The 15,398-nt window shown below is 39.6% G+C and overlaps 1 protein-coding gene across 31 annotated transcripts in view; it reads left to right on the top strand.

Annotated features, from left to right (window-relative positions):
* Positions 1–15,398, top strand: part of NRXN1 (neurexin 1) — a 743,929-nt gene that overhangs the window by 249,773 nt on the left and 478,758 nt on the right. For all 31 annotated transcript variants that reach the window (XM_076334784.1, XM_076334782.1, XM_076334774.1 and 28 more), the window contains one exon: positions 14,703–15,004. In XM_076334784.1, the coding sequence (XP_076190899.1) occupies positions 14,703–15,004 (302 nt within the window). The remainder of the gene's footprint in view (positions 1–14,702; positions 15,005–15,398) is intronic.

The following is a 15,398-nucleotide window of genomic DNA, read 5'->3' as shown; positions in this document are numbered from 1 at the left end:
GTTCTTTCACAAACCAGAAACTATTCCAAGATTGGTGTCCAATCTAAATCCATTTTCAATTGTTAATTTGGAATGATGGGTTTTAACTTGCAAAAACATTGCAGATTTTAAAGATGCTGCTACAGACAGTTAATAGAGATCGCATTGCTTTAGTGTAAATAGTTGTCTTATATAGCCTGAAAATTAAAAGGTGCATATAGGGATATTTTGGGGTCCAATTTTGATGATTCATTGGACAGGATATATAAAAATTCATTAAGTATTTGCAGGTGAAGTCAGCATATGTGGAAAGAAGTGAAAGAGCTTTCTGATCCTGTAGCTCATTTGGACACTTTTGATCTAGTTACTGATGGTGGCTGAAGGCAACTCTGAGAATGAGGTACCAAAATAAATACCAAATACACCAGAAGAAGGCATATTGCTTCTGTTGCTGCTTCTCATAGAAGGCCTTATTTAAAAAAATACATTTTTGGCAGAATTATTAGCCATGTGACAGTGAGTTAAGATGATGAAGCTCAAATAGTATTTTTGGCTAATGGTCGGTCTGTCTGTCTTTGTAAAGTTTTGAGGTTCTTTTACAGATTAAGTTCTGGCTATATTAAAAAAAAAAAGTTCTTTTAGCATTTTTAGCTAACATAATAGTTCCTTTAACTTTTTTTAAAGAGAAAGCATTGTTATGGGATATCAGGAATTGCTTGTTTAGATCAAAAATTTCTAGCAGGTAGCAATAGGCCATAAGCACATCTCTCTGCTCATTATTTTAACAGCAGATCGCTTCAGCTAAGACTTCAAGTGTCCTTTGTTGCTGTAGGATTCTTTCATAGAATATACTCCTCATATACTCAGTAACTTGAAAACATGTTTCCTTGTTTTAAATGTGTGAGAAACTCTCTTCATTAGATGATAGTATCCTCAGCGGGCTGGAAAATGTGGTAAAAAAATTTGTTTTCGTATTTAATTTCCCATGTTTATGGGAAGACTGAGATTTGTAAATAGCTTCTTCCAAACGTGTTTTGAAGACTAACACAGAGATCCAACAGACTTTTTCCCAATGTTTATATGTAGATGTTCCTTCAGTGATGCAATCTTAGGCACAAACTGAAAAAATGTGGCAGTTGTGTATAATACCCTCTAGAAGGTGTTTGTTTGTTTCCCTTTTTCAAAACATTGCTGTGATTCTCATTACTGAGACAAACGCTACATATTCCTGTAATACCTCTCTGATACTAGTGCAAAACTGGTTTTAAAAAATGGCTCATTATGCACATAATACCACTGTGGCAGCCTTCCCTCTGCATCTCTGGTAAACCTATTGTTATGCAGGGCTTCTTTTAACAGGAGTTAATTAGGACCAGAAAATTGCTTATTGGTTTTTATTGCATCCAAACCCCAGGACATGCTGCACTAATCCCATAGTGCTGTGTGGTGCTGTAAGAGAGGTGTTCAGCTGATGTTTTGGAAGTTGTTTATTAGCATTGGAGATGTTCTTTATCAGATCATTTAACTAGTTAGCTCTTTCTACATATTATGATAAATTCATGTAATGTGTTAGTTTGGGACTATTTTCTTCCCTATTCTCTCATTGGAAATGTATGTTAAATATAATACAAAGTCAAAGCAATCTTAAATATTTCTTCCTCTACTAATCCACGTTTTTACTTATGATAACGAAAAATGAATGCAAGTCTTCTGGAAAACCCTCAGCGAGGAGTAAGGTGGTATTGCTTTGTCCAGGGAGCAGATCAGAAATTGGATTTTTATTTTTTTTTATCCGGGACACAGCATGCTTTCAATTTTCGCAAGAACAGCTGCATTTGTTTTTTGTGCAGCTCTCCTCTGTAAGATGCAGGCAGAAGAGAGCCAGCCCAGGATGGGGAGGAAGAACTTTACCTTTCCTGTGTCATCACTCAAACCAGATTAATTTTAAAACTTGCATTTGCAGAAGTTTTATAGTTATGGAGAGAAAAATTAACAACATTATTTTTACTATCGTAATGTCAGTTTTTCTACCAGCTCTGCTTTTTGTAAGCAATCTGGTATCGAAAGCTTCTGTGCTTCTGATCCTTTGAAAGCTGAAAATCTATTTTGCAGTTTAGCTGTAAAGTCAGTGGAAGCTTTGAGGCCTGGAAAAGGCCTTTGGTAAGTTTTTCAGCACAGTTTTTTACCTTGGCGGAGTAACTGAAGCCTGTATTTATTTGTTGGTATAATGCTAGCCTGGTTTTCCAACAGCTGACCAAAATCCCTCATTGAGTTTTACTCAATGTTACTGTTGCCTTAAAACTAGTTTCTTTTTCTGTGGCTGTAGAAGTGTTATGTATATGTGGCATTTTGCAGTTTTTTCTCAATTTAATAAGAATGCCTTTAAAATTACAGTGTCAAACTTTGGGGTTTTGAGTAATATATGAAAGGCATTGTCCCTATGACATAAACTGCAGGACTTTCTAATCTACTTTTTAATGATATGACTGTTCATGCAAAAGAGATCCACTTAGTTTCACCTTCTAGCAGTCTAGTATTTAATGTGTACTAAGATGGCATCATTCCTAAAAACTCCTGCTCATTTTACTCTCCTTCCCCAATTGCAGATTTGCTTTTGAAGTGCATACTCTGTGTGATTAAATAAAAGAAACTGAAAATTAGTGAGGAAATTGCATGGTCTAGCCATTTAGAAGTTATTTAAAATTGCTGTTTAGCAAAATGGAGTAATTTATCACTTACCTAGTGTTCCCTGTAAGTCATTTATCATGAGTGGCAACCATCATCCTTTTATTCTAATCTGAGATGGTGGGGAGGGATCGGAGGCTTACATTGCGCAAGTTCATACTTCTTGTAATTGTCAACTAATTTAATGATTGTGTGTAAAATAAAACGAGCCAGAAAAGCTTTTCCAAGTCCTCTGCTACTGCAACATGATATTATATGTGAATTTGTATCACTTATGCTGTTAAATTCTTGTTGTCAGGTGGAATTTTACTTTGCATTTCAGTTTACTTAAATGTATACTAGTTTTACTTGTATGTTGGATACAAGTAGTGCAGACTCGGTGCCCAGGATTTCAGGTGTAGTGTCTTTTTGAGATACACCATGTACTGAGAGTGGACTTAATAAACAGAGACTATGGTAGTCCAAATTAGTTGGTTAGAACAACTAACCAAAGTCTTACTTCCCTTGCCATCTTTTTAGTGCAGCATTTGGTCCTGGAGAAGGTCTTGAAATGGTTCACCAGCTCCCTGGATCTTTGGAATGAATAGACACTTGTACAGCTGCTTCCCCCCCCCCCCAAAAAAAAAAAAAAAAAAAAAGAATAATTTAAAATAATAAGAAACCCTTGAGAAATGATTCCTGACTCCTTTGGAATAAGTTGCTCATGGTCTTAAATGTTTTGTTCTCATGTTAGGCTAGCCATGATTATCTCATAATGGGCTTATTTCCTAATAAAGGGGGAAGAAGGTAGTGTAATGTGACCACTAAAATTGACATTTATTTTACAATGCTTTCTGGAGCTGGTAACTGCTGTTTTTGTGATACTGCATCTTCATCTTTCTGTTAAAATAGCAGCTCTTTTCAGACTAGAAATTCCCATTCGCAGTGTAGCTGTTTGCTTTTAACAGCCTGTGGGTGTGACTTTCCTTATTTGCTGATTTACATGTAATAAAGACTTACCTTGTTTCTTACTCACAGTTTGCTTAATAATTCAACAATGGATTGTGCAATGCATAGAATCATAGAATTGTTTCGGTTGGAAAAGACCTTTAAGATCATCAAGTCCAACCGTTAACCTAACACTGCCAAGTCCACTGCTAAAGCATGTCCCTAAGTGCAACATCTACACGTCTTTTAAATACCTCCAGAGATGGTGACTCAACCACTTCCCTGGGCAGCCTGGTCCAATGTTTGATAAACATTTCAGTGAAGAAATTTTTCCTAATGTCCAATCTAAACTTCCCCTGGTGCAATTTGAGGCCGTTTCCTCTTGTCCTGTCATGTTACTTGAGAGAAGAGACCAACACCCACCTTGCTACAACCTCCTTTCAGGTAGTTGTAGAGTGCAATAATCATACAATCATAGAATCATTAAGGTTGGAAAAGATCATCAAGCCCAACTGTCAACCCAACACCACCATGCCCACTAAACCATGTCCCTAAGCGCCTCATCTACACGTCTTTTAAATACTTCCAGGGATGGGGACTCAACCACTTCCCTGGGCAGCCTGTTCCAGTGTTTAACCACTCTTTCAGTAAAAAAATTTTTCCTCATGTCCAATCTAAACCTCCCGTGGCGCAACTTGAGGCCATTTCCTCTCGTCCTATCGCTTGTTACTTGGGAGAAGAGACCGACACCCACCTCGCTACAACCTCCTTTCAGGTAGTTGTAGAGAGCGATGAGGTCTCCCCTCAGCCTCCTTTTCTCCAGGCTAAACAACCCCAGTTCCCTCAGCCGCTCCTCATAACACTTGTGCTCTAGACCCTTCACCAGCCTCGTTGCCCTTCTCTGGACACGCTCTAACACCTCAATGTCCTTCTTGTAGTGAGGGGCCCAAAACTGAACACAGTATTTGAGGTGCGGCCTCACCAGTGCCGAGTACAGGGGCACAATCACTTCCCTACTCCTGCTGGCCACACTATTTCTGATACAGGCCAGGATGCCATTGGCCTTCTTGGCCGCCTGAGCACACTGCCGGCTCATGTTCAGCTGGCTGTCGACCAACACCCCCAGGTCCTTTTCCTCTGGGCAGCTTTCCAGCCACTCTTCCCCAAGCCTGTAGCGCTGCATGGGGTTGTTGTGGCCGAAGTGCAGGACCCAGCACTTGTCCTTGTTGAACCTCATACAATTGGCCTGGGCCCATCGATCCAGCCTGTCCAGGTCCCTCTGCAGAGCCTTCCTATCCTCGAGCGCATCAACACTCCCGCCCAACTTGGTGTCGTCTGCAAACTTACTGAGGGTGCACTTGATCCCCTCATCCAGATCATTGATAAAGATATTGAACAAGACCGGCCCCAAAACTGAGCCCTGGGGAACACCGCTCGTGACCGGCCGCCAACTGGATGTAACTCCATTCACCACAACTCTCTGGGTCCGGCCGTCCAGCCAGTTTTTGACCCAGCACAGAGTCCACCTGTCTAAGCCGTGAGCCGCCAGCTTCTCGAGGAGAATGCTGTGGGAGACGGTGTCAAAGGCCTTACTGAAGTCCAGGTAGACCACATCCACAGCCTTTCCCTCATCCACTAGGCGGGTCACCTGGTCATAGAAGGAGATCAGGTTAGTCAAGCAGGACCTGCCTCTCATGATCCCATGCTGGCTGGGCCTGATCCCCTGGTTGTCCCGCACATGCCTTGTGAGCGCCCTCAAGATGAGCCGCTCCATAATCTTCCCCGGCACCGAGGTCAGGCTGACAGGCCTGTAGTTCCCCGGATGCTCCTTCCGGCCCTTCTTGTAGATGGGCGTCACATTGGCAAGCCTCCAGTCGTCCGGGACCTCCCCCGTTAACCAGGACTGCTGATAAATGATGGAGAGTGGCTTGGCATGCTCCTCTGCCAGCTTCCTCAGCACTCTCGGGTGGATCCCATCCGGCCCCATAGACTTGTGAGTGTCCAGGTGGCGTAGCAGGTCATTGACTGCTTCCTCTTGGATTACGGGGGGTTCATCCTGCTTGCCATCCCTGTCTTCCAGCTCAGGGGGCCGAGTATCCTGAGGATAACTGGTCTGCCTGTTAAAGACTGAGGCAAAGAAGGCATTGAGTACCTCAGCCTTTTCCTCATCCTCGGTGACAATGTTCCCCCCTGCATCCAATAAAGGATGGAGATTCTCCTTGGCTCTCTTCTTGTCATTAATATATTTGTAAAAACTTTTTTGTTGTCTCTAACGACAGCGGCCAGATTACGTTCTAGCTGGGCTTTTGCCTTTCTCATTTCTTCTCTGCACGACCTAATGAGATCCCTGTACCGTTCTTGAGTTGCCTGCCCCTTCTTCCACAAGTGGTAAACTCTCCATTTTTTCCTGAGTCCGTTGCATTTCTGGGTATGCTGACAAGTAAGATGCTCAAGAACAGCAATTTCAGTTCCTGCTAGAGAATCTATTCCAGCATGCTGTATCCTTTTCACTGTATACAATATTAATAGGGAAGGGAGCCAGGGATTTGTATTTACATGACGTGCGGGGGGGGAGGGGGGAGGAAAGAAACAGGTGAATATTTCCTAGTGGATTTGGAATCACAAATCTCATTTTCTCCCCAGATTGTTCCCTTGGAATTTTCTGTGAGGACTTGTTCAGAGGGCAAGGAGAATAGCTGCTAAAAGGAACAAAAGAATGTGAGAAAGGAAAGAATGGGAGATTCTTCTATTAAATTAAAAAATTAAAGTGAGATAGGAACAGAAAACTGATAGTATATAGCAGTAACAGTACTTCACATTCAACCCTAACTGATAAAGTAGACCATGTGTACTCCATTTGAATTAATAATTTTTTGGGGTTTATCATCATTCCATCTTTTTTGTCGGTTTCATACTTAAGTCTTAAATTTGTTAAGAGGAGTAATCATTTGTTTTCTTCTTTGAGTGCCTGCATGACTTGTTTAAGTATGGAATCCAGTAAGCGTGTTATGTAATTGGGAAACAAATTAAGGTCAAATTCAGGTATAAAATTTGGAGAAATAATTTGTAGTCTTTACAGTTTTTCATCTTAAGATCCAGTGAGTGATCTATTAATGGAAGGGTATAGGCTGGCCTTATAAAAGGGGGCTGTACACTGAGAAGCATTGTGCATGATGCATCCTGAGATCATTCTGGGTTCAATGGTATATACCTTATGTAGAGAGAATTCGCCGTGTATGTAATGTCAAGCCATTAGTTTGCTATTACTGCAAAGTTTCCAATTCTTGATGTTTACAACAGAAGTAGCAGTTCCGGCTGTCTTCTTTTATTGTATCAGTCATCCTTGATAATGGCTTTGTCTACGTGCTGTTTTGGTGTAGTTTTCCCTGGTTGCATTACTTTCTGAAAGACTTCATAAATAAGAAGATGATGTAATGGTTAAATGTTTGAATTTTGAATTGCCATGAAATGGAGCACGAAACAGTACCGCTAGGAGCATACTAGACTCTGGTTTGGTATAATGTATTTATTCTGTCTATATTAATGTTTTGAAGATTGTACAGGAGAAACCTGGCCCTTAGAAATAGAGTATCGCCAGTATGAGCTTATTTTTTCTTTGAAAATAATTCTTTTGGTAGGTAGACAGTTAAATAGACAGCACTCTACTACATTTTGTTTGTGTAATAATAGATTGGTTTGTCACATGACATGGGTCCTTGGAATTTAGTTAATAAACTTATTTTATGACTTCGTTTCTTCTTCTGTAAAGACACGTTGCAGCTATCAATAAATAGCATTAACTTATTCTCTCTGGACAATTTTATTTCTCTACTCTATGGTCCCATTATTATTACTACCTAATAAGACCAGAGCATCCAGTCATATGCATTTGATTTAAATCAGGCATGGGCACATGATCAAATCATTATGGAATCAGCCAGACCTATTTTGTGATTTAATACTGCCAGGGAGGAGGCTAGCTATGCTGAAAAGCTTAACATAGTGCTTATATAGGATTGTAAAATCTGCTAAGGCCTGTGGAAGTATTTCTTCTGGACATTTGATCAGACCCTAAGGACTTAAATGAACCTCCGAAGAAGTGAATATTAAAACTGTTGTTGACTTGAGTGGGGAACAGGGCAAATTCTAAGTAAGAAAATAGGAAATACACCCTTTCTGCACTAGTGGGTGCTTTAATAAAATATGCTTCTTGTCTGAATCCTTTCTGTGACACAAATAGATCAGGTCTTTCTGTATTTTTGCATATCCTACTATTCAGGACTGTAACTGCAGTAATATACAATAATTTACAGCACTCAAAATTCAGAATAAAAACATGTTAAATCCAGGTATTGGTGTTCATATTATTTTGTGTTTTTCTATGCAGGTAATTACATTTTAGTCATTAAATGAAGTGCAACACTTCATACTGGCTAGAATGACTGCCATGCATTTTTAATGGTTTCTCTAAGTGTCATTAAGTGATAATTTGAAAAAATAAACAAACAACCAGCAGTATACACAACTGGTTATTAATAAAGCCTGTTCTTAATTGACTTTTAAAAATCAACAAAAGTTGTGGCATAAAATGTAGCAATAGGTTATGACTCTTTTTTTATATAAAACATTTGACTGTTTTATATAGTTTTTTTCAGTCTGCCCATTCTAAATATATACTTTCATAGCAAGAGTATAATAGTACATCTGCTTGACATTCGAGAGTTGATACAGGAATGGTCACCAGTATTGCTTTATGGCTTTTCTGTCCTGTGTCTAATTGAAACATTTTGACTTGTACGTGTCTCCTGCTGTATGTCTGCTAGAAATGTCTCTGTTTTTCAGTGACAGAACATAATAAAGCTTTGTAACCTGATTTCCTATTCTTGTTTTTTCTGAATCTTTGCTAGCCTACACTGAAACCATACAGTGGCAGAGCTGTGGCTGTTTTACCTTCTATCTTCCCATTTCATAGCTGGCTATGGCAAGGCAGCATTGCAGTTGCAGTATTTAATCACTTTCCAAATGTCAGTGCTACGCTGAGGGCAAAGATGTCTGAGGTTGCATTCAAGTGGTCATGAGAAGGAGTTTTAATTTTTCGTTTGTAGTTTTGCACTACTTCAAGGTCTGGAGAAATATGGAGATAGTTTATCACCACCTCCCCTCCCTTCAAATAATTTCTGTATTATGTGCAGTTTGGCCAAACTAGAATATTGTCATGCTAAATATTATTTGAATTCCCATGGCATGAATATATCTTCAAATTGTAAGGAAGTACTTAGTGTTGTTGAGATACTTCCTGTGAAAAGATACTATGCGCTTAATCTCCCTTCAATTGTTTGAAACCAGTAGTTTTCAGGATTCATTCTTCTTTAATGCCAAGAAGTGTCTTTTCAGTTGTCAGATGCCTGTGGAAAAGTATTGTAGTTCTCAGCAGGCAGCACCTACTGGAAAATGAGATGACTGTCTAGTTGAGTATGCAGACTGTCTCATTAGCTGCTCAGTCAAGCCCTGTGACCTTTTGTCTGTCAGACTTTTTTTTTTCCTAGCAGCGAAACTCCTCAGAATAAAAATCAAAGTTCTTTTAACTATTGCTACTAGAAGTTAATTTCCTAATATATCAAAATGTTGTTGAATCATTTCGGTGTTTTCAACCTTAGCTTCCTAAAAGACATTTACATCAAAAATCTCAAAGAGTTTTACTGAAAACATAGCAACTACTAAGAAAAAGGAAGTTGCTGCTGTACCTACAGCTGGAGCTCGCCTGGAGGAGTTATTGGTAAAGTCTGATTTCTCTTCAGAAATGAGATTTTGAGGTTGCCAGAATCACAAGACATGACATCTGAGCTCCTGGCCATCCTTGTGCTCCTCTGAGCTGGCCTTCCAGCAGCCTTTTAGGAGCCCATAATTACTAAAATCTTAAATGTCAAAGGAAACGGATGAAATGGAGCCAATCCGGATCAGGAGTAATGCCATTCAGTCAGGGTGCCCACAGTTGCACAACTCCAAGTTTGGAAGGTGATGTCTTGAATCCCACAGAGGGGAGGATTCATCTCCTGACTCTGGAACCCATTGGCCTACTGTTGTTGGATCAGAACCTTGTCGAGTTATCTGAAGTATGGATGTGACCTACCTGATAAATGTCAGCACTTTAATGCATTAAATGCATTATCCTACCTTAATGGAGACCTGGTACCGGTTTGCAGTGCAATGCTATTGCAATCACGGTCTGTACTGTAGTATTGCAATTAATTCTGAAGACTGAATACGTGAAACTCAATCCTACAATGCAAAAAAGCAAATAATGGACATTTTCAGTTTGGCAGGTAAGCCAAAAAGTTAGTTTGGCAGGAAAGGTATGAAATTAAAGGGTTTTTCCACAGTGTTCAGGTTTTTAAATCAAGGTATTTTTCTGAAATAAAATGGTATGCTCAGTTTTGGCTTTTTTTTTTCAGTTTAAAGTCAATTTTTAAACAAATGAATGCTAGTTTGATGGAAATTACGTAATTTGATTAAAAATTGAATGCTTCAGCATAACCTAAACAACCACTCAACTCCCAAAACTTCAGATTCAAACTTTCTGTACAGTTTTGTTGCTGAAACTAGTGATTAAATTAAACCCCAGATTCATGAATTCTTTCCAGAAATGCCCCAAATGCGGTCTCTCCCTGCTGTGAATTGGGGGAAGCTTCATACACGGCTTGATTTTGATCAGCTAACGTGCCAGAGTGATGGCACAGTAATGTGGAGGGAAGAACTACAGTGTATCTAACACTTGTTTAGGTACCTTGTAGGAAGTACCAGTTAATGACAGTTCTTTGGTGACATTACTGAGTATCACAGACCTTATTATTGAAGCTAAAAGGAATGGGAAAGAGTTCAAAAAATAAAAGTGAATGCTGCAGGGTGCATAGCATTGGTTAAAGAAGATGCTGCAGAAGAAGAGTTCAGTTTGCCATTACTGCTTTTCCCAAAGGGCCATCCGATGGGATCCATATGAAATAGGTATTTTCCAGTTGCAGTGATGCTGACTTCATCTTTCCAATGACAGCTTAAGCTGTTTTTTTGTTTGTTGTTTAGTTTTGTGTTGTTTTTTTTTCCTCTCCAATGAAGAGGTCTAGGGTTGCTGTTTTAGCCTTTTATTTTTCTCCCTCAAAAAAAATGCAATTAAGTCAAAAGGTTTTAGCCTTGAATACTTACAGTTATGAAGTGATAGATGCAGAAATATTAGCCCTTATATCGGGTGTCTGTGGTGAGGTGTTGGGAGTGGAGAGAGGTGGGGGTCTGCAGGGGTGGCTTCTGTGAGGAGAGGCCAACGCTACCAGGTGTTGGACACAGCTGGCCCCAACAGACCCACTGCAGGGCACAGCTGAGCCCCTCAGCTGTGAGTGGGGTGCCTCTGGGAAAGCATGTGTAAGAAAGGGTGAAACACTGCATGGCATTGAGGAGTGAGGAAAAAAATGTGAGAAACAGCCTTGTGAACATCAAGGTGGGAGGAGGAGGTGCTGCAGGTGCCAGAGCAGAGATTCCTCTGCAGCCTGTGGAGAGGAGACCATGGTGGAGCAGGTATCCACACTGCAGCCCATGAAGGACCCCACGCTGGAGGGGGTGGAGATTTCCTGAAGGATCTGTGGCCTGTGGAAAGCCCACACAGGAGCCAGGCTCATCCTGAAGGACTGCAGCCATGGGAAGGACCCATGCTGGAGCAGGAGAAAAGCGTGAGGAGGAAGGAGAAGCTGGGAAGAGCTGTTATGGGCTGACTGCAGCTGCCATCCCCCTGTGCTGCTCAGGGCAAGGTGGGGAGAGGTAGAGGAGTTGGAAGTGGAGTAACAGGAATGAAGTTGAGCCTGGGGAAAAGACAGGGGCAGGAAGGTGTTTTAAATTTGGTTTTCTCCATCCAAAGCTATTTTAATTGCAACAAATTAGTTTTCCCCAAGTTGACTCTGTTTTGCCTGTGATCATAATTGGTAACAGACTTTCCTGTCTGTATCTTGATCCATGAGCTTTTTCATCTTATTTTCTTCCCCTGTCTTGTTGAAGAAGGGCAGTGAGAGAGTGACTGGGTGGGTGTCTGGCAGCTGGCCAAGGTCAACCCAACACAACCCTAAAGGCTTTTTCAAGTTTATGTAAATTGTGGCTCTATTTACAGTCCGAGGCTATGATTTTGCTTGAATGAATACTCCTGCTTGCTTCTTCAGGTCCTTCTTTAGGAATAATTTAAAAAAAATGTGCCTGGCATGCATTTACACTCCCATGCATTTGCATGTCTGTGTGAATGATCTGGCTTTACGGAAGTAGTTTACAGTGCATAATATGTATACGTAAATGTTTTATATGTAGGTTCATTTATGTCCTTCAGCTTTTTCTGTTACAGTCATTAAATACATGGGACAAAACTACACATACCAAGTTGCTGCATTTAAGTTTTATCCTCTGTCCATTGCAGTTATTCATGCTGTTTTAGTATGCCTTTGCAGTAAGCATCCATACCAAATAAATTTGCTCTTGAGCATTTTATGCTTTTATTAAATATTCATTAAATGTGATGCATGGCATTCATGCAGTCTGCTGCTTAGTGCATTGAAACCCCAGAAAATGCACTGTTTATAAATTCTTTATGCAGAATGAGCCAAGGTTTTCCTCCTCTACTGAAACATGTCAGGGTCCAGGACACATTGTTATCAGTGTACTGTTGTTCTGCATGCAGGACTGATTTGGAAGGTTTAAGACCTGGAGAATGGGTACAGCAATTCCTGTGCACCCTTAGTGCAAGCTGCAGTGTCTCTGACCTGCTGTTCCTGATAGACTAGGAAGGGTTATAAGCGAGATAAATAGATGTTTTCTTGCTTCTGTATTGGTAATGTCAAAGGTAAAAAATAAGGACTTTTGGACAGGTTAAATGGGTTAATTTTTGGCCTCAGTCATGCTCATACATCAGTCAAGTTCAACAAAGGGTAAAATTTGTCCTAAGTGTCAAAAATTTATGCTGGATAAAAGTGGTCTAGTGATAAAATATCAGACTTACTTTTAACTGCTTTTCTCTCCATAGTAAGCATTAGTCAGAACACCTCTAAGAATGTAATTTTTGTCCAGAATGGATTTTCATGTTAAAAAAAAAAAAAAAAAAAATATCTCAAGACTCTTGTTCTCCTGAAACTGGGAGGGTGAGACACTAGCTATGTTGGAGCTTTTCTCACCATGCAACCACTTGTACTCATAAGCCTGACTATCTGTTTATGAGTTCCTCCCCAGAAAGGTGATTGAGTTTGTCCATGGAGGTACCAGCTATCTAGATATTACAGCCCTACAGAAGTCTGGTTAGGATGTAGCATCACTGTGATGATACCCAGCTCCTACTGCATATATAGTGTATGATGAATGGTCAATACAGGAAGCAGCCTGGGTGCTGTGTGTGATCAACTGCTTGTTGTAATAGAGAAATATTGCTTAATCTGAAACTGAAGACTGGGAATTTTTGTTTGGTTTTGTTTGTGTTTTGTGAGAGGTGTGATAACAACAGATAGCAGGGAAAAGCATCCTTAAGAGTGCTCAGAGAGGTGATTTTAATTTTTTTTTTTAAAGTGTTTATTTACAAAATAAGCTTAGGCTGTGAAATCCAGCTATGGATTTCCTGTTACAAACTCTGATTTCTTTCATTTGGGGCAAGATACTGCTGAAGCCTGCTTTGGGCTGTATACAGAGCGTATTAGATAAACAGTTGCTTTGTGTTTTTTTTTATATAATAGTCTAGTATCATTTGGCTGCTGCCACAAAAAAAAAAAAAATCCAAAGAATTCTGTATCAAATCTGAGATAGCACTTCAAAATAAATACAGACCAATGATCTTTAATATTGTTATTACAAAGCAAAGTTAGGCCAAAATGCAGTCGCTGTCTGGAGTCCTGTCTGAAGTTACTTTGCAGTACTATCTGAACTTACTATGCTGTACTATCTAAAGGGAAGCACTGAAAATATCTAGCATCAGTGTTAATGTATAGTCTACTGCAGGGGGTTGTAAGCAGATGACATGGAACAACAGAAGACAGATATGCCGAGAGACTTTTCAAAAAAATGTGTTCTCATCCATCTGGTTTTTGCATGCTGTGTCATTCACTGGTGTCTTTTAATTTTACACTGTTGTTATTTCCCTTATCTACATATTTATACATATGTTTGGGTTTTGTGCTGATGGTATTGTAGACTAGCGTATGCAGCTGTGTTCTGGAAACTGAGTTTATTCTCAAGAATGATGACATTTGGCATCCTCAGGCTTTCATACCTTCACCCTTACACTGCACTAACGTACAGGTTTCCATCGAAACATTACTAGCACTTATTAGCTAAACAAATAAATCCTGACTTCATATAGTTCTAAACCCTGTACACAGGTAGTGTAAGATCAGCATATGTGTTCGTCTGTAGGACTTAAGGGGAAAACATAATCTCCACATATGTTTTACTTTCTTTTGTGATGAGACTGAAGGCTTAGCTTCTGCTATTTGTGTTTTTTAGTCACCTAAGAAAATAAACTGTATGGCACATACTGGCTCATAAAAGCATATCCCAGGAAAAAGCTATTTGTTTAGTGATGCATGTTAACTAGCTCTCCAGCACGGTGCTATGTGCAGGTTTGAACGAGGTAGATTCTTAAATGAGTGGTTTGTAGTTTTGGTTTATTCAAGACCTTAGGCCAAAGCACTTTGAGATATCTAGTTTATTGGTTCTTTGTGAGATGCTGTGATTTTAGTGAGAGTTCGGAATGAAAAGATCTGGGTTTTGACTAGAATAATGCTTTGATTTGCACATTCACCTAAAAGTTATGTACTTAGATGTTTTCTAGATCAGATTGCTTAAATAATATTAACACGATTGCTGATACAGTATATTTTCTGAGTTTAATCATACCCATGAAAATTCTATAAGAATATAGTTTAAAATATGTTCACAGTAAATCTTAGTTATCTTTTTTCTTCATGGGTTTTAAATGTTTTAAATTAACTACTTTTTGACACAGTGCTTACAGTAATACTGTTGAATTAGCTATGAAAATAATTCATGCTTTTAATTATGTGCCAGTGATTTTATTTGTTTGTTTCTCTCCTTTTGTTCATCAGGAAAAGAAGAATATATTGCGACATTCAAGGGATCAGAATACTTCTGCTATGATTTATCTCAGAATCCCATACAGAGTAGCAGTGATGAAATAACTCTGTCGTTTAAAACACTTCAGAGGAACGGACTGATGCTTCACACAGGAAAATCGGCTGATTATGTCAATCTTGCACTGAAAAATGGAGCTGTCTCCTTGGTCATTAATTTGGGCTCAGGGGCCTTTGAAGCGCTGGTGGAACCTGTGAATGGGAAATTTAATGACAATGCCTGGCATGATGTGAAAGTAACCAGGAATCTGCGTCAGGTAACAGTACAATGGATACAAGAATAACTGATTGTTATGAGTAAATGCTTGATGAATTGAAAATTGCATAGCGTGACATTGGATATTTAGTAGGCATTTGATTAGTGTTTTATTTGCACAAGGAGGGATATTCCTGCCACACTTGAGCAGGGGCATATCTAGAAAGTAGTAGGGCAAGCAGCTGTCTGAGACAGTATCAGTTAGATGTTTTAAAGACTGTAGGTGTTGTCTAGGTGTTTCTCCAGTACGACTGTCTGCCCTTGCAGTCTTGCATTAGTCAAGGCTGATAACTTTCCATAGGACATGAGTTACTCTAACTGAATCGCAACTCTTTAATTAAAAGAATTGTTTTATCTCTTTTTCTCTTTTAAAAAGTGGGCAGTAAATTTGTTAT

This window comes from Aptenodytes patagonicus, chromosome 3, assembly GCF_965638725.1.
Source record: "Aptenodytes patagonicus chromosome 3, bAptPat1.pri.cur, whole genome shotgun sequence".
Lineage (NCBI taxonomy): Eukaryota > Metazoa > Chordata > Aves > Sphenisciformes > Spheniscidae > Aptenodytes > Aptenodytes patagonicus.
This window is presented reverse-complemented; position numbering and strand designations above follow the sequence as displayed.